Consider the following 18,163-nt stretch of genomic DNA (forward strand, 5'->3'; position numbering starts at 1 on the left):
CTGCATATTAACGTTGTAGATTTTACCTCTCTGTAATATTAGTCAGCTCCATACACTTTTCCAGCAAAGACTTCTCATACTACAACAAAACATGCACATTTAAGTGGTCAGACCTCCACAGTTCTAAACATAAATGGCCTGTCAGTGGGGTATAACTGCAGGTATTTGTAGATAACAGATGAGCAAATAATGTTCAGTAATGTAAGCTCAGCTTATGTCAAACAGCTCCAGTTAAAAAGAAACATTGTTCAGTTTTTTTCATTACTGTAAAATGGGCACATTTTTATGTATGCAAACCTAATTTTCAAAGTCAACCATCACCTTCTGCATCTCCGGCGGTGTGTTTCGAGCTGCACTGTACTCATGTACCAGTGAGCGAACATGGCAGTTTGCCCGTACAGCCGTGCTGTGGACCCTCTGCCAGCGTCCCTTCTCCAGCCGCTGAAACATCTTTCCTAGCTCTGTGCTGACCACCAAAGCTCGGCGAAGGAGCGTCTGCAAGTTGTTTCTAGCCACGTGGTCCCCTGCACTAACCCCAGAGCCCACAATCAGCTCTCCCTGCTGAGAGTCCTCCTCTACCCCGATGGGTTTGGCCTGGAGGACACACATGCACTCTACTTCCGTCATGTGACGGAGGTCTTCCATCCACCGCTGGACCGAGTCAACCTGAAGAGACTGCGCACGGGTACTGTGGGTGAAACAAACAGAATAATAGATTAAAAAATGTAATCTAATGTAAAAGTCTCAGTGTGAACAGGACTTTTTCTTAAACCAGAGGCAAAAGAACTAAGAGCAGGGATGTAGATTTAACACAATTTCAAGGAATCCCCTGTTTTCCCCATGTTTACATGCTGCATGTTCTCATTTATAACTCCAGCTTCGACCAAAAGTGAGTCAGCAATCCTGAAGACAACGGTGTCCCAATTTTTTGATTTTTGTTAGTGATACAACAGCGTTATTCAGCTTGTTGTGTATATCTGGTCCATTGCAAACAAAATGAAGGAAGATGGCACAGACTATTTTTCTATTGCCATCTATTGATTGCAGTATGCGAAGAAAACTTCTTTCCCTCCTTCTTGTTTGCTCAGACTAAATCGACAGCAACTGGCTCTTTGGTTTCTCATTATTAATTAGAATATCGAATACATATTGCTAAACAAACACTGCTACATACATGAAATGAATGTGCACTGGTTACTATGTACTGAGGGCAGTGTCATGTTAGAGAGAACATCACTGTCCTGCCTGCTATTCTGTAGCTTAAGCACATTTACATGAAAAAAGTCTGATCATCTTTGCCTCCTCCACAAGAAATAACATGGGTAATCAGTGGAAAATTAAGGAAATTCAAATTGGTTGTTAGGAAGCTTACTTGTCTGTGCCACCCTTGTCATCTCTATATAATTTTCCTGTTGTTTTTTCCTTTTTTCTTTGGAAAAAGTACATGATATATCATTAATCTCTTATGCCAAAACAAACACTGCTAATCCCTCACACAAACATCAATTGTCTTTATCCCATCATGGCCGGTGTATCTGCTCTGATGCAGGCTACTCATTATTGGATAAAAGAGAGGACAGTGTTTGAGTCAAAGATGGAACCTGCTCACTTCAATATTGAGCACCTGGCTTGTGAGTCAGAAAATGATCTAGCTAACAAACACAAACTGTACACCACCACTGGACATGGGTTGGAGTTCTTGCTCCTGTTGGCAAATCTTGCTGCAATAAATATAAGGTGAGCTGATATAAGGTGACAGCTTAAATTTTAGTTAGCTAAAACTGACCTCCAGCAAAGAGTTTTTCTTTTGTGTTTTTGGTAGTACTTGCATGTGTGTATTTCATTCTTTGTGAAACATGACAGATTGAAAACTTTTGAAGAATTCCTTGCTCATAGGGGGTGATTGTTGAGTTTTTCTCTGTATGTATTAGGGTCTACCTTACAATATAAAGCGCCTTTAGGCGACTGTTGTTGTGATTTGGCACTATATCAAAACAAAACAAAAAAACGGAATTGAAATGAATTAATTGGAAATAAATTTTAAAAAAACATGAAAAATAATGATGCTCAAAATTATGTTAAGTATATTAAAATGGGTTTCAACAGAGCAAATAACTTACATATGTAAGTACGTACGTATGTTTAAAAAGAAAAATCTAACCCAAAATTACAAAATTTCTTAAGGAACCAGCGATTGGGAACCATCCATATACCATATAGGTTATACATGTAAACTCCAGTATCATGATAATCAGTCACTGGAGACTACAGTATTCAGTTCTAAAATACCTAAATCAATAATGTGTTGTCAAGGTCAGTTATTCACAGATGATAGCCATCTTCTGGCCTCATTAGTCTAATCCCTCGTTTCCCCTCAGGATTGTGATGGCTTTAAGAAGCAGCTTTACTGAGCAAACACTCTCCCCACTTCAATCTCTCCCAGCAATGACCCTAATGAAGGGAGGCTTAAGGGGGCAATCCAGAGGCCAGCATCCCGCGAGGCAAAGCTCCCCGAAAGAGGATGGGTCGATGGCTACAACAGCCACCTTTGCTTTGAGGGAACACAGAGGAAAGGGTCTGAAGATGAATATTTTCCTCTTGGCTCTTGACTTGACTGCAGTTTGAAATGGCAACTGGCGACACATGTTGGGATATTGCACTGGTATTGAGTATTGGCTGACATCATCTGAATGAAGCACTGTTGTGTTTACATTTAGAACAAAGATTTGTCATTGAACAGCAGCAGCCATCATTATTAAGTGATGTCTTCGAGCTATGCAATGACCTTTATATTTTAGCAATAGCGGGTTACACAAGAATAAATCCTTAGCAAGCCACAAATCTAATTATAGCTAATCTTATATTAAACATGATTGGAGGGCAGATGTGTGCTAGGGAATGGAACAGCAGATTTATATCACATTCATTTAAATTTTGAGTCGGCTACGAAAGACAAAGCATGTATGTTCTGATAAATATACATTCAGTGAGTCATCTGCCAACTGGGGATGGGGAGCATCGCGGCGAAAGATGTAAAATGTGCAGGCTGTAGAGAGAGGCAGCTCAGTGGTTCGAAACTCTGAAGCAGAGATAAATCTCATTCATTGTAAGAGAATGGAGATGTAATTAGCTATAAATTTAAACTGGAATAAGTAACTGCACAGAATAGTAAGCATTAATATGCCGCTTACTCTGCTAAGTGGGGTAAAAAGCTTCAGAGTGATCATCAGATGAGATGAGTTTTAGTTTAACTCTACCTAGGCGATTAAAGATATTAATATCTTTAAAATACTACTGAATCCTGTTTCCTGTTTTTTTCCTGCTTATCTGAAAGCCTCTTAAAAACCACTCTAGTTCTTGAAAGGTCCTTTGTTGGAGATTTGTCACGCAGCGGTGAATAACACAGTGATTCAACCTAAGTGGCAGATTAGTCACAAAGCTAAAGGTTTGATAATTATTAATTCTTTTTTTGGGGTGGGGGAGGTTTATTGGATGACAAAGAAACATAAAAAAAAAGCCTAATGGTAAAATGTGAACATTTGAAACTGTTTCCAGAATCTCCTGGTTTCTATCAGTCCAAAAATGTCATTTTAAAACCATTTGCTCGGTTATATCATAGCATCACACCAGGATGAACCCATCTGGATTTACACAACCAATAAAGCCCCGAAACACTCCCGTCATCATATGTTTAAAAAAAAAAAAGCAGATAATAATAGGTTTGTTTTCCAAAGGAGGGGAAGCGGTGCACTTCAGCTTGCAGGGCATGACAAATATTTACATGTGGGGCCAAAAGAGGGTCAGGCGACAGCAACTCTATTATCCCAGACAGGATGTCTCTGCAGTGATGAAGCATCAGTACTTCTCATCTGCTGGCAGCTGGCTGGCAGAAAACTGAGCAATGGTGGCAACGAAAGAGACAGGAGCTGGTTAAAAGGAGATAGCTGCGTTTTTGTTGCACGATTCTGCTCTTGTCGGTTTTTCATTTTAGTGTTCATTCTGCGTGATGATGAGGTAGGCGGGAGATGGGCTACTGTCCGATGGTGCTAATTCCATTTTTCAACCTATGCATCTTTAAGGATAGAAAAACACGCAGTATCAACAGGTTCCGCTGTTTAAAAAATGGTAAACTTGGAGAATGCATTATCTGTTTTTAAAAAATATAAAGTGTAGATGGTAAAAAAAAAAAGAGTGGGACAATCTCTGAATGTTAAGATGAGTAGCTGAGCTTCATCAAAAAAAGGGCAAATCCTCTATGGATTTGTGAAGGAGTTCGGGCTGGTGTGCTGAGCTGGTGCGCCACAGTGAACTCACTCTTCCTGTAACACATCAGGTGAGAATTATAACCGGAGCTTTTAGATTATTCCCTCTTAAACTTTTTATGTACTTGAGGCACATGGAGTTCTGCTGCATGAGTCACTGTCAGGCTGCTGCTGTATGTTGAGCCCCTAAACGATCTATCCCTTAGCTCCACTGCAGATTTATGAAACAGAGAAGCTTGTGACCGCAGAGTCAGTTTGCGAGTGTGTGTTCTTGTGCTTTTCTTATTTGAAGAGTTATGTTGGCTTTAGGTTAAGATAAGGGTAAGAGTTGGGCTATGCTCAGTCACAAACAGTCTGTTTGATGTTTTCTCACAGGGAAATCGTCATGGATGTTCCAAACTGCCATGCTCAAAGGCGAATGAAAAGCCAGCCGCCGTGGTACTCGGTTGTTGAAATAAAAAGCGACAGAAACAGAAAGTTAGAGACAAAAAAAAAGTATCAAACCCCACATATCCACTTCACATGAAAGTGAGTGTGAATGTCATAGTGTTGGTTTTGAAAAGTGGGGTTGTGTTGAGGCAAGAAGATGCATTATGTATGTACTGTTTTTTAGGAAGGTTTTTTGCATGTTTTTATTTTAAAGGCACTTTTTTTTTTCTCTCCATGCAAACGCGATGCCAGTGATAGAGGCTGCCATCTTTTTCTGATCATCTGCACGATAACTTTATAAAAATAAAACAAAGTAACTGCATATTAGTTTACAGGCTTGCTTGCTAGACATCAAGGATACTTCTCAACAAGTTGAAAATTATATGAATATTTGACCTATATTAGCAGCCTCATAGCCAATTTTCATTGTACATCGACCTAAACTAGAAAAACTGTTTTACAGCAGTGTCACACACCATTAACTATTGATTACAGGCCAGAGCTAATTATAGGAAAAGCTAGGTCTTTATCGTCATGAATAGAGACCTAGCTTCTTCTAGCTTGTCATTCTATTGACACCATGGCATTTGCAAGGAAACCAAACAGGAAGTTGACTGAGGAAGCTAAGAAGACAAAAGAAAAGTGAATAAGCAAGAAGTCAGGTAAGAGCAAATCTTGCACCAGCAAGATTTTTCAAACCAAAGATGGCAGGACACAAGCTGAGTCAATCTTCCTGCTGACAGCAGTTAACACAATACAGTGGGTGTTCACAGTAGGGGGCACCCAGAAGCAAAAATATCAGTTTCATAGTGTTGCTCAAACTATATTAGCCTTTGAAAGTTGAGTTCTGGTGGCAAACTTTTATGCCAAATTCTCATACAAAGGTCAGTGCCTATACAACTTTAGTCAAAGCAGCTGCCAATCACATATGCCATAACATGTCAAAACATTTAAAATACGCTCACTCTGTGTGCTCTACCATCCCAGCAGAAGGAATGTTCTGCTGACAGCTTCGCTTTGCTGAGGTACATCATTACCCACCACAGTGAAAAATGACAAAAGCATCACTTACACGTATGGACTCTCGCCTCATTAGAGGCTGTGAGTCATTTTGTTTGAGGCTAAAAATAGCCATGTCCACATGAAAGCACTTTGTAAACTTTAAACTCTTTGCACCCAGTCTGTGGGTCTTTCACTTGCATCTTGTAGATGGTTACAATAAAAGATAATATAAATGTGCTCCAAATCACAGAGAGTCACAATTCCCACCCTTAATGCTGTATCAGTTCACAGAGAGCTTGCTAGTTAGTGAGAAGCAGACGGGCAGGTGTGAACTCAAGCACGGGAGCACCTGTTGTCACTCAAGTATAGCAGTTATTGTACAGCAGGAGCTAATTTGTTCTTCAGGGCTGGAAGCCTATTAAAAGGCTTGTTCCACATATCGCTAGAGGCTTCAAGTGATTCAGGTACTATGTACAACACTTCACAGATCATGACCGCAGGTTGAGTAATGTCTGCTTCTCTTTGCTTGATGAATGGTCTTCCTACACGTAGAGTAACCCTGCTGTCAGATGCAAAAGGATCCCACACAGATGGTTTGAATTAAAGGGTAGATGTCCTCTGTGGCTCAGGAACATTTAAAGGCAGTGTATTACATCAACATGTCTTAAAATACAGACAAATAAGTCTCCTCTGCTTTTACGGGTAAAATCACAAGACACTGAATGAAGCTATACGAACACACAAACAGACACTGACAACTGATTAGTCAAATGACAAAACTGGCATCTCCATTTCCTTTGATGTGTCATTCATCTTTCGAATACGTAAAAATGCTATGAAAGCCCTGGTTCCAGGCCGTGACTTCTTGTGGTGTCGGAATAAAAATAAAAACAAAGTTCCAATTGCAAGTTGGCAATATCAACTTAACTTTGAGAGTTTGTTTAATTTGTACTGTTGTATTAGAGGGTAACTAATAGTTGCTGTTCATATAGTGACCTAATTAGAAATGTTAGCACTTACCAACAACCACAGTTATAAACTTACCTATACCAGGCTATATTTGCTAGCAGTAACTAGCAAGTTGTTAGCTAGCAGCTAACACAAAGCTCAGTATAAGTTATGATTGTGTTCTTTGAACTTCTATTTAATGTAATAAATGCTCATACAAAAATCTTTACTCACTTTGTATCATCCTCAGAAGCTGCTTTACTTGCCAAAATCAGCTTTTTGTGTCTTAGACTTTTCCAAAAAATCATCTAAAACAAAATAATTTGTACCTGATAACACACAGACTGCTTTCTCTATAAAAAAAAAAAAAAATCATGTTATGAATTTACACTCTCATGGTACAAGGAGGAATTTAGGATTAACCAACATCTGGAACTGTCCATTAACTCCAGGCAGTATTCCTGGCATCCTCAGTGTTTCTTGCTTGGAAAATAAACAGCAACATGTGTTGGTTTGTGTCATTATGTCTGTCTGGGATCTGACTGCATTCAGTTCAGATTATTTGCTGCATATTCTTCTGATATGGTAGTCATTTAAGACAGTATAAGCAGGAAGGAGGTCTTCACTGTCGTCCAGTGTTTGGGGTGCATGGATATCACAATCTGATGACTGATGTAATGGAACTAAATGGAAATCTTTCTTAAATACCACAACAGAACCACAGTCCAACTAGGCAGAGGGAATGGAAATGTGGGCAGAGTGAGCTGTTAGATTTTGAGGACCCAGCCATTGTGGCTTTGGCTTCAGCTGAAGGAGGAAACAAGGACACTCTTGTCCCAAACAGAATTAAATATGGAGGCATATAATTAAGTAGGATGTTAATGCATTCCTCTTTAGCTCAGAAACCAGAATATTGCTTAATGGAATCATCTTTTACACAGAAACAGCTTCACTGGGAGGTTTCTATATAATATAGTTTCACTGTGGCAAGAGGTGACAGATGAGCAAAGAAAATGGTTAAGGCATCTGGCTAATGGCATATTTAAATGTACAAGTCACGCCTTGATTTTCTGGGTGAAGGTGGAGCATGTGCTTCTCCTGAAGTAGCACATGGAAAGGGGATATTGTGGCCTCTGACTGGTACAGCTGAATCCTGGCTAGAGAAGCAGACATCTGACTCCCAGATGCTTCAGACAGCCTCTTATGTGTAGCCAAGACTAGATTCTCCTAAGACAAAAAACACAGCCCGTTTTTTCTCTTTTCTTTTCTCTCTCTTTGTCTCAGCCGACTTCTAACCTCAAATTTAATTATCTCAGGCTTCTTAGCACGCCGTGTTAAATGCGCACAACGCATACAAATACAGACATATGTAAAAGGCATTAGAATATGATCCATCTCTCTCTCTGTCTCAAACCATCTCCAGTCCATTCATCTTACACTTTGGTTTGCTTCCTCATTTTTCTTAGTCTCACACACACTTTCCCCCACATTACTAAAGCCACACTTTTTGACAACTTTTCCAATTTTCCTAAGTGAGCGGCCACAACTCACTTTAGAAATATACACACACAAACAAATATAAAGAGACAGACACTTGGCTAACCTGTTTGCAGTGTAATGACTCGCCAACCACTTTCAGACTGCGCCCCGAGGCTTTGAATGTGCAGACAAGCCGATCTGGGAAAAGGTTCTGCTGTGGAGATGTTTGTTAGCTGAGTTCATGTACGTGTCCCATCTGTGTTTGCAATTTATTTTAATGCAGTTCAGCCACTTGGCTCGTTTCATCAGCTGATTTACTGACTGTTAGTGCACCGTGCGCAGCACAAATCCAATTTATATTTGAGTCTGTACATGAGACACAGACAGAGATAAGTATGAGACCGGTTTGTCCTTTATTTATGTGCGTGTGTGTGTGTGCCTATGGCGTGTGAGTTCCCCTGATTCAATATCCAAGTGCATTCACTGTGCATCTTCTGAGACGCTTTGCGAACATTAGTAAACACCGAACTGTCAGAAGATATATATTCAAATTTATTTTCAGTGACTGAAATATTCTAAACCACAGATGCTGACAAAGCAGCTTCTGTAATTGTTAAAAGAAAGAAGGGTCAGCATGTGTGACTGTCAGTCGACTGTGAGACAAAACTGTGTGTGATAAGAGCTGATTTGCATTTGAGACCAAAAAGTGGTGTTTTTTTGGGGGGGGGGGGAATCTAGGACAGCAGTTCACTTAGAGTTTCATAGTCGTAAAGGTTTGAAAACCTTGATGTTTTCTTTGGAGTTCAGTTAATAAAACATGAAAAAAGAGAAGACGCTAAAAAAAACTGACAGTTGCCAATTTCACATTTAAAAAGACCAGATCTCCAGCTGAATGCTGTGTTGTTGGTGTCTCAACAGTGAGAAGTGATCAGCTGAGAACAGCTAGTGGGTTTGTGCTCCCTGTCAGTTCAGTTTCTCACTGCTTGTTACATGTGGACGTCTCTTTTAGCATCTTGGCCACATGTGTCTTACAGATTTTTCAGGATTTTAGATTTTGAGCTCTGGCTTTTTGCGTTTATCAGTAAAGTTTGTAAAGTTTATTTTTTATGTAGCCTCAGTATTATGGATGGGCAGGAAAGCTGAACCCATCCAAACATGGGATTGCATCTTCGGGAAGGTTTTTGACCTTTGCATTACCTGTAATAATAAGGTGCAATAATAATTAATGTGCAATAATAACAGTGTGCAATACAAATACACTTATTCTTCTTTTTTATACTAAGTTAATATACTGTGTTGTGTTGTTTGTTGCATTGTGATGTGTCATATTGTGTCGTGTTGTGTTATATGTAGTGCCGATGTAGGACAGTTTTCCAATTTCCTTGTACTACTGTACTATGTATGACTGTGCAATGACAATAAAGAGTTATCTTATCTATCCTATCTTAATTGAGTACCTCAAATATATTGATCTGGGATCTTCACTGAGGTGCAAATATTAGTATGATCAAACATCAAGTTGAAGATATATCCTAAGGCAGATATGAAGGCTTAATTCAGCAACTCAGGGGTCTGATATAACAACAACAACAAAAATAATAATAATAATAATAATGTCACCAAACATCTCCTCATGCATTCATCTACTGGGAATGACAAATGACACAACTGCACCCTGTCACTACTGCAAACCTTAATCCCTGCTTCCATGAGAGGTGGCACGCATCTCTCACACCACCTCCATTACACTGCATTACCCGCAGAAGATAAGGGGCCAAAGTATGCTGCTTTTTTGGAGGTTCCATTTGCAGATGAAACAGGAGGGTAGTTTCTTGCTATCAGGTTGGTGTTTAGCTGTGTTTTTGTGCATGAAGGTGAACAGTGCTCTCCACATCTTCACCAGTGGCCGCAATATTAACATGAGTAGTCCTGAGAGACAATAAACTACTGCGTATGATTGCTAATAACAAACCATTTGCTTGGGAAATTGTTCTCTCTGATCTCTGGAAATTGTCTAGTGGAACTATCACATTGTCAAAGTTCCTTTAATTTCAGTTCAGTTCATTTTTATTTCAAACATTTCAAACATGTGCCTTCACAATCATTCCAAAATATCATTCCATTATTTGTTTGAAAAGGAGTAGGCTGAAGTATTTACTTATTTGTCCCTACCCCCTCAAGTTTTACCTCTTGATTAATTAATTTTTTTTTGTCTTAAATTAAACAAACAACATATGAAACATATGAAACATATGAAGTAAAGCAAAACAAAACAAAACATACATAAATCAAAAACAAGAAATTAGCAAGCCCCACCACAGTATAGTTTCTTTCATATGAAAAATACAGAATGTGTATATTTGCAGATACACAAGTTATGGAAAAACAAACAAACAAACAAACAATTTGTCTTTTTTTCTGCAATGATCTTTAAACAGCTGGTCCAGATAACATGCAGAATTCAAGGCCTGCATTGAACACTGAGGTCATTTCCGCTTCTCATATAACATCCGCTGTCTTGTATAATCAGTCATTTGAACGATATGTTCACATTGGTGGTGTAGCCTACAAACCGTGTTATTAATATTATTATTCATTGAACATTTGGTCAGTTAAAGAGATGCATTGTATTTTTAAGTAGCAATAACAAAAAGAAAAGAATGTCTTTCTTACAACTTATTTTCCCAATATTCACATTTTTCCACATTTTATTTTTTGCTTTCAGCATGAAATTGGGAGAAAAAGTAAAAACCACTCAAGGAAGCACAGCTAATATTGATGAGTGTATTTTTTATTCTTATTATGACAAAGAAGTGACACATGGAGTGGGTATATTACTGGTGTCATTGTAGCCTTTGTTCAAAGTCCAAACATCAGTGCCTAACCTGCATAAACCAAGTGTATCTGTGCTTTCAACGACCAGACCTGTTGTTAGTACACATGAGAACATTACTTGTTAAAACATGAGGTACAGACCCAAAGTGTGCACACTGGGTTGTTACTTGCCTCATTGGAGATGAAGAGAGTGAGCTGCTCTGTCTGGAGCTGCTCTGAGGACTTGCCATCCTGCCTGAGGCCATCTTACTTCAGCTCAGCACCTGAAATACAGCATGTGCACTGTAAACACCAAGTGATGAATGAATACGAATTTGGACGTCTGCCTTTATCAATATGTCCCGTGTTGGGGAGTAACGGAATACATGTTCTGCCGTTATGTATTTAAAATACGAAATATGAGTAACTGTATTCTGTTACAGTTACTGTTTAAAAAGGTGGCAATTAGAATAGAGTTTGTTGAAATAAATGGATACACAGCGGTCTTTTCCTGTTTCATATGTTAGGCTATCCCCTCTCTAATTTAATTACACGCATTGCCGGAACCCCAAAAAAAAAAACATGCAATAAGAGGCTCTAATGTAAGTATCCTATTAATGTTGGTGGCATCACTTACACAACGGACCCGAGGCCAGCACAGCAGAGACAGCAGTACACGGGCAGGAATGCATTTTTTACTTGGAAAATCCAACACCACTTCACATTTAAAGAAGAAAGGGAGAAATCTGACCGTGCAATGCAAACTCTGCCAGCAAAACAGACTCCAAAAGACTTGGACCTAAAGAAATATCTGGAAGTAAGTTCTTTTTTAAAAACTAACGTTAGCCTACTGCAACTACCTTGTTTTACTTGTGGTAGCTACCTGGGATATGTGCCACTTCAGTATCTTCGATGTACTATTGCTATGTGATTTATGACTATCAATGAAGGCTACTTGCCACCGAGCTAGCATTGCTAGCTGGCCTTAGCTGAGGTTATTTCATAGACTGCAGACTGTTAGGCTTGATAGCATTAATGACCTGCTAGCTGCAAATGATCATGTGACTGAAAGCAGTCTGTGAACTAACCTCAGCTAACGCCAGTTTAGCAATGTTAGCTCGGTGGCGAGTAGCCTTCAGTAATAGTAACAATTCTCACAGCAATAGTACATTCATGCAGTTGTAAAAAGCATTACGATATATTAAGTTATCCAAAGTAATCAGAATATGTTACTCACATTGAGTAACTTAACGGAATACGCTACAAACTACATTTTGGGGCATTTATTCTGTAATCTGTAGTGACATACATTTTAAAAGTAACCTTCCCAATACTGAATATGTCACCATCAAATTGAATATCAAGTTTAATCAAATGTAGCACTGGAAATGGAAACACCACTACACAACATCTTTCAACACACACACTGTAAATATGCTATCACATGATGACACACACGTTACATCCCCCTAGCTGTACTGCTGACCACCGCACTGTCATCCACTACAGTAGCTCCTTATTGATCTACCTCTAAGCTTTCTATTCTTGTCCCCCTCTCCAAGTAATTCAATTATCAATAAACCTCACTGTTTTAAATAGCTTCAAGCTGATGGTGTGCCATGGAATAATATTTCTTATCTTCTAATCTGTTGGCTGGCTGCCAGCCAGTGACTGTCTTCCCTTCTTTGAGCCCGAGCAAGAGGGCTTAAGTGCCCGGAACTTTATTCTGCTGTTTTATTGATGTATCCCATTTAGATTAGTCCATTTTCAATCGGGAGAAGCCACAGATGCCCTCCCGCCTGAACCACACTCTAATCCTTTTAGTTAATGATATCCTGCAGTTGTGTGGTTACAAATTTCGTGTTTACTGCGGAGATATAATTAGCAGGTAGTTACAATGTGAGACGAGCTCTCTCACGCACACAAATACACAACTACCCCGTGTTGTGGAGCAGATTTCAACTGTTTTGCTCTGCCTTTTATTAATTGCTTACAGAGAGCGACGGGATCGATAGACATAAGCTTACAATAAAGTAATTGAGGCTAGAGGGATGTACAATGCGCGTGAAGCGTCTCTTATTGAATCCCACGTCAACCTGCTTCATGAGGGCCGCACTGCCACAATTACAGAATATCTGCTGCTTTTAGTCAGGTTTGAAGATCGAGCGGCTGCACATTAACGGGGTCACCAACTCTGTTTGACTGTTTGCTTCAGTTGCTTCGAAAACTGAGAAATATTTGATTACCGTTGAGTACTTTTTCTTTTTTGGGTGTCAGTAACCTAGTCAGATAAAGAGACGGATGAATGGGAGGAGGGATAGACTTGTAATACAGACACAAAGCAAAAGTAGAGGAAAAAAACCCGCACAAAGAGTAAGATGCAGGAGAGGGGGGGAAAGTGGTAGGAGGGTTGGGGTGGGGAGTATTTTAACTGCAGTCTTGGCATGGCTTCTCTAGGCCCATTTTCAGAGAAAGCATCACAGTGAATCAGAAATTATACCAATACTGTGCCAGGACCATGGAAATCTACTGACAGTAAGCACCCTGTGCTGGGGAAAAGCCCACATCTATTACACTTGGTGCAGTGAGTCATGAAAGTAGAATATCATAGAATGAGTGCTGATATAATTGAACCGTTGGACTATTACAATAGAGGTGCAGATGAATTTTATTGACCCAATAATTGAGCACAGGGTCATAGCCATTAAGTCACAGTTCCAGCAAATTCCATTACATGTGCTTGCGGCTTGTTACAGTGCTCTTCAGTGGATTACCCTACAAATGGAGATGAGTTGTCCAATCAAGCAATTGTCCTGAGCAATTGGAGTGTGCCGCTAAGTGCTGTGTTAAGGACCATTGCACTGAAAGTGATTGCTGTCTCCTGTGAGTGCCCACTGGCTGTTTTTAGACAATCTCCCTTTCAGCCTTGTGGACTGATGTCATTTTGTTATTAGCATTTCCCTGTTAATTTACATAATCTTGTAATAAACGCTAGAAATTTACAGTGAGGTGAAAAAAAACCCATTGGCTCCTTTGTTTTTGCTTATTTGTCAGAGTTCACAGTCATCATCAAACACATTTGAATGATAGACAAAGATAACCTGAATAGATATAATATGCAGTTTTTAAATGATGATTTCATGATTAATTGTTTTTTGTGTTTGTCTGAGCTATTCAGCGGTGAAGTTGCTGTGTGTTTTGGATTACAAAGCAAAGCAGTTCCCGACCATCACACCTCCACCACCATGTTTGACTGTTGGTATGATGTTGTTTTGATGAAATGCTGTGTTAATTTTACAGGACTCAGACATTTCAAAAGGTGGACTGAGAGCGATAAGATATGGACTAATCTAAATGGGATCGATAAAACTTTCCGTGCACTGTCTAGTTTTGGTGATCATCAAGCCTCTGTGTTCTTTGTTGTCAGCAGTGGTTTTTACTTTGGAACTCTCTCATGGATGCCATTTTGGTCCAGTCTCTTTTTCATTTTTCATTTTATGAACACCGACTATAACTGAGGTAAGTTAGACCTGTTCTTTAGATTTTGTCCTGGGTTCTTTTATGAACTCCTGGATGTCGCTCCAGGTTTTCTCCATTTGTGGATAATGGCTCTCACTGTGGTTCGCTAGAGCTATAAGATGGCTTTTCTGGACTGACAGATGTTGGTGACTTTGTTTCTTATTTGTTCTTGAGTGTAAATCAGAGCATGATGTGTTGCTTTTTCAGATCTTTTAACCTACTTCACTTTGTCAAACACGCTCTCTTTAGGCAATTTCTTTATTGAACAGGTCTGGCAGTAATCAGGCCTGGTTGTAGCTAATAAAATTGAACTCGGGTTTCCCACAAATGTGTTTAGTCACAATTAATTCATGATTTTACAAAGGGAATAATTACTTTTTCACATAGCGGCAGGTCAGGTTGCATAGTCGTTTCCTCTTAATAAATAAAAATGATTATTTAAAAACTGCATTTTGTATTTACACCAAATTTATCTTTGTTAAATGTCTTTTTTGAAAATAAAATAAATAAGATTTATATCTCTGTGCTGCATTGTGCACAGATGCTGCAAGTGCTACAGAAACTTGAGTTCTGTGAGCAGATGGTCAGGTTTGACTGTATCCTGGCTAATTTTTTCTTGCTAGGGTGGACATTTCTTTTCATGTCTGAGCTGAAACCTGAGTGGCCCAACAGGTTTCCCCATTCAGCTGCAGTTTTAGGTAAGCCAAACAAAGGACAGCTCTGTCTCAGCCTCATGTCACATGCCGGGTAAAATAACAACCACTTAGTGACTTGTGCGTGTCAGAGAATTCACTAGGGTGTGCCTTTCAGATTTACTGCAGCATTCGTATTTATTCTTTGCATGTGTGGGAATTTAGAGGACTTTTAAATGTGGTTTGTGCTTGTGTGCATGTTTCTGTCACTTGCAGTTTTCCAGTCCTGTATCTGTTTCAAGTTAATGTCATGCCAAACCTGTACTAGCGAGGGCAATCTTGATTCTTTGTTACTGGCACACTGGAGCCGTTATAAATTCTGTTTGTGAATATAAAACCAGTTAAAAAGGACAAAAGTAATTTTCCAAAGTGTAAAGACTTGCAACCTGAGTTTCAAAGTCAGTACTGGTTCCTCCCATTTGTCTAGACCAATGTAATGTAATTGTTTGATAGTTGCTGACCTAGGTAGGAAGAACAAACCCCCCCCCCCCCCCCCCCCCCCCATCAACCATGCCTTTTTCTTTCGTAGCCCCTGTGCTATTTCAGTTTGTGTGCAGGAAAATGGTGGAGCACGTAAAACCTTTGAGGAGTGGGGATACAGACGTCAGTTTTACTTTTAAAAGGATAAGAGCGTGATGGTAAAGCGCAAACTTGACCCAGGACGGAAAATAAAACTGAAGCTCTTTGCACAAACACACAACACTAGCAAAGAATCCAAGGTGGTGTTAGAGCTGAGGGTTTGCTGACACCAGACCAGTCAGAGCAGTGTTAATTTCTACAACCAATAATCTCCCAAACTACTTTTTATTTGGATGAAAGCAAAATGATAACTAAATGAAAAAAAGATAAATGATAACTACATGGACAAAGAAATGTACCGACACTAAAAATGGGGAAAAAAAAAAATGTATTAGTTCTGATTGATCCAGTCAAAGCTAATCGCCTTGTGGAGCAGTACAACTAGCTCCTACCCTCATTTCTCATGGATACTCGATACAATGCCAACGCTTAGGAGGAAGAGAAGAGTAGCCATACAGATACATTTACCATATGATGTCAGGAAATTAAAGCGCTTTGTAAACCGTAATATGTACTTGTTTCTAAAGCCAAGTCATTGTGGTGATCACGTTCATGTCTCTTTGGGTTGGTTGTCAACTTGACTGTGTGTTGTCAGTTTTGTGTTCATACGTGAACGTTAAAAGAAATATCATCCGTGTGCCGGATTAGGGATATGTGTCCGTGTTCAGATCATGTTACTGACTGACGTGAAAGTAATGTAACGTATTGCATTACTTTTAAGAACAGCAATGCTGCATAGTTTATTTTTTAAAACTACAGCTACAAACATGTTTTTTGACTCAGATGAACTCAGCATATGTGCAGAGTATGTACATATGCTGTATACCAACTTCTCCCTGTGTGCTCTCTATAACTTCTACATCACTGACTAAAAATACGTTTCCAGTCTTTCTAGAATATACTGTGGTAAAGCAGAATGCCTGTTGCCAGATTCTTGGCAAAACCACTAAATGAATACAAAAACTGCTCTGCAGAAAACAAAATACCACAGCACTGCGGTTTAGCTTCGGTGTTGTGCCAACAACAATGAATTTCTGTTCGACGCAAATACAAGAAACTGAACTCTGAGGAGAAACAGAAGAAACGAGCAAAGCCACTCACCATCTTGAGAGGCCAAGATCAGCTTGACTCAATGTGATTGTGTTCAGGACAAACTGAGTCATGCTGCGTAATCCAAATTTAATGTCCATGATGTTTCAGGGATCCATCATTGTGCAGCCCGTTCCTTATGGCTTGGCTTTGTTTTGAAATTGCCAGTGATTAAACACTCTGGCTTCTTCTCCCACTGCTCTCTGAAACTCACAGACTGAAGAAAGCATATAATATGTGAGTTTCTTTTGGACGCTGGTCTTTAAATACAGTGGACATGCTCTGTATCAGCAAGTCAGCCATGCCGTCCTGCTCACGTCCTGTCATTGAGCTGAAGACTGGGTTCACAGGAGGAGACAGCGGTTACAGTCTCACCACAGAGCTGTCATGTGGAGAAGAAAACTGAGCAGGATGGGTACTGTATGAGTGGCTGGGTGGGAACAAACTGGAAGCTGGCTGTGCTCAGCCATGGGCCCAGCATTCCTATCCCACACACACTGGGCAGGCTTAAAGTGCACCTTGTTTTTAGACAGAGAGAAATCCATAAAGGGTGACGGAGAAGGTCTGATGCGAACTAAGCATTTGGTGAGTTAGCAAGTGTATTGCAAAGTTTAACTACATTAGACTATTTTGTTATCAATAATTTAATATTTTCTAATGTATATATGTATATTGCTGTATTTTCTTTTTCTTTTTCCACATATTTTAAATCTTACAGTAAGATTTAAGGTTCATTAAGAAACCCCCCACCTCATTATCCATGTAGTGATAATGCCATGCTCAAACTCTTGAGCTAATCAGACAGAGATTTATGCCAGAATAATCTGGCTGCAGTTGACTTAAACTGATCCAACAGAGTAGAGTAAAACTTTTTGGAACAATTATGGAGCTAGAGAACAGCAATAGCTTGTTTAACACAACTGGAACTGTATGTTTGTATACCGAAAATGGTGCCGATTGCTTCAGTCATGACTTCCTGTGCTGCTCTGTTCTGTGAAAATGATCTTTACAAACTGGAATCACAACAGTCACAAAACCAGAATTTCCTGCGTGATCTATTAAGTAATTTAAGCTTGTCTAAATAATTTGACAGGATTTCACAGCTCATAAATTGCAAATTATCCTCCAGTTTGTCCTCTTTGGGGTAAAGTATGTAAGAAAACTTGTATATTTGTTTTGCACAGCATTCTATAAATAATGATTATTAGTATTACTATTGTTTCTTTTACATGAAGCAGATTTTGAAACTGCATACTTTACTCTCCAGACACAACCCTCTTGTCCGCTATCTCAGTCTGAGTCTAAATGCAGGGCATTCCACAGATAACATTAGCATGACATAGCCGCCTA

At 39.4% G+C, this 18,163-nt stretch overlaps 1 protein-coding gene across 2 annotated transcripts in view; it reads right to left on the bottom strand.

Annotated features, from left to right (window-relative positions):
• insc (INSC spindle orientation adaptor protein) overlaps positions 1-18,163 on the bottom strand; it is a 55,820-nt gene that overhangs the window by 25,273 nt on the left and 12,384 nt on the right. Inside the window, exons 1-4 of one of the 2 annotated variants that reach the window (XM_086299471.1) lie at positions 16,826-17,248; positions 11,127-11,218; positions 322-688; positions 27-79 (exon numbers count right to left, since the gene is read on the bottom strand). In XM_086299471.1, coding sequence (XP_086155597.1) covers positions 27-79; positions 322-688; positions 11,127-11,200 — 494 coding nt within the window. In that variant the 5' untranslated portion in view covers positions 11,201-11,218; positions 16,826-17,248. Of the gene's footprint in view, positions 1-26; positions 80-321; positions 689-11,126; positions 11,219-16,825; positions 17,249-18,163 lie in introns of those variants that run through there. The other variant, XM_086299472.1, reaches the window with a different exon arrangement.

This window comes from Aulonocara sp. 'chitande type north' Nkhata Bay, linkage group LG7, assembly GCF_057382095.1.
Source record: "Aulonocara sp. 'chitande type north' Nkhata Bay isolate Kocher_YH1m ecotype deep benthic linkage group LG7, A_spYH_male_GT1.1, whole genome shotgun sequence".
Classification (NCBI taxonomy): Eukaryota; Metazoa; Chordata; class Actinopteri; order Cichliformes; family Cichlidae; genus Aulonocara; species Aulonocara sp. 'chitande type north' Nkhata Bay.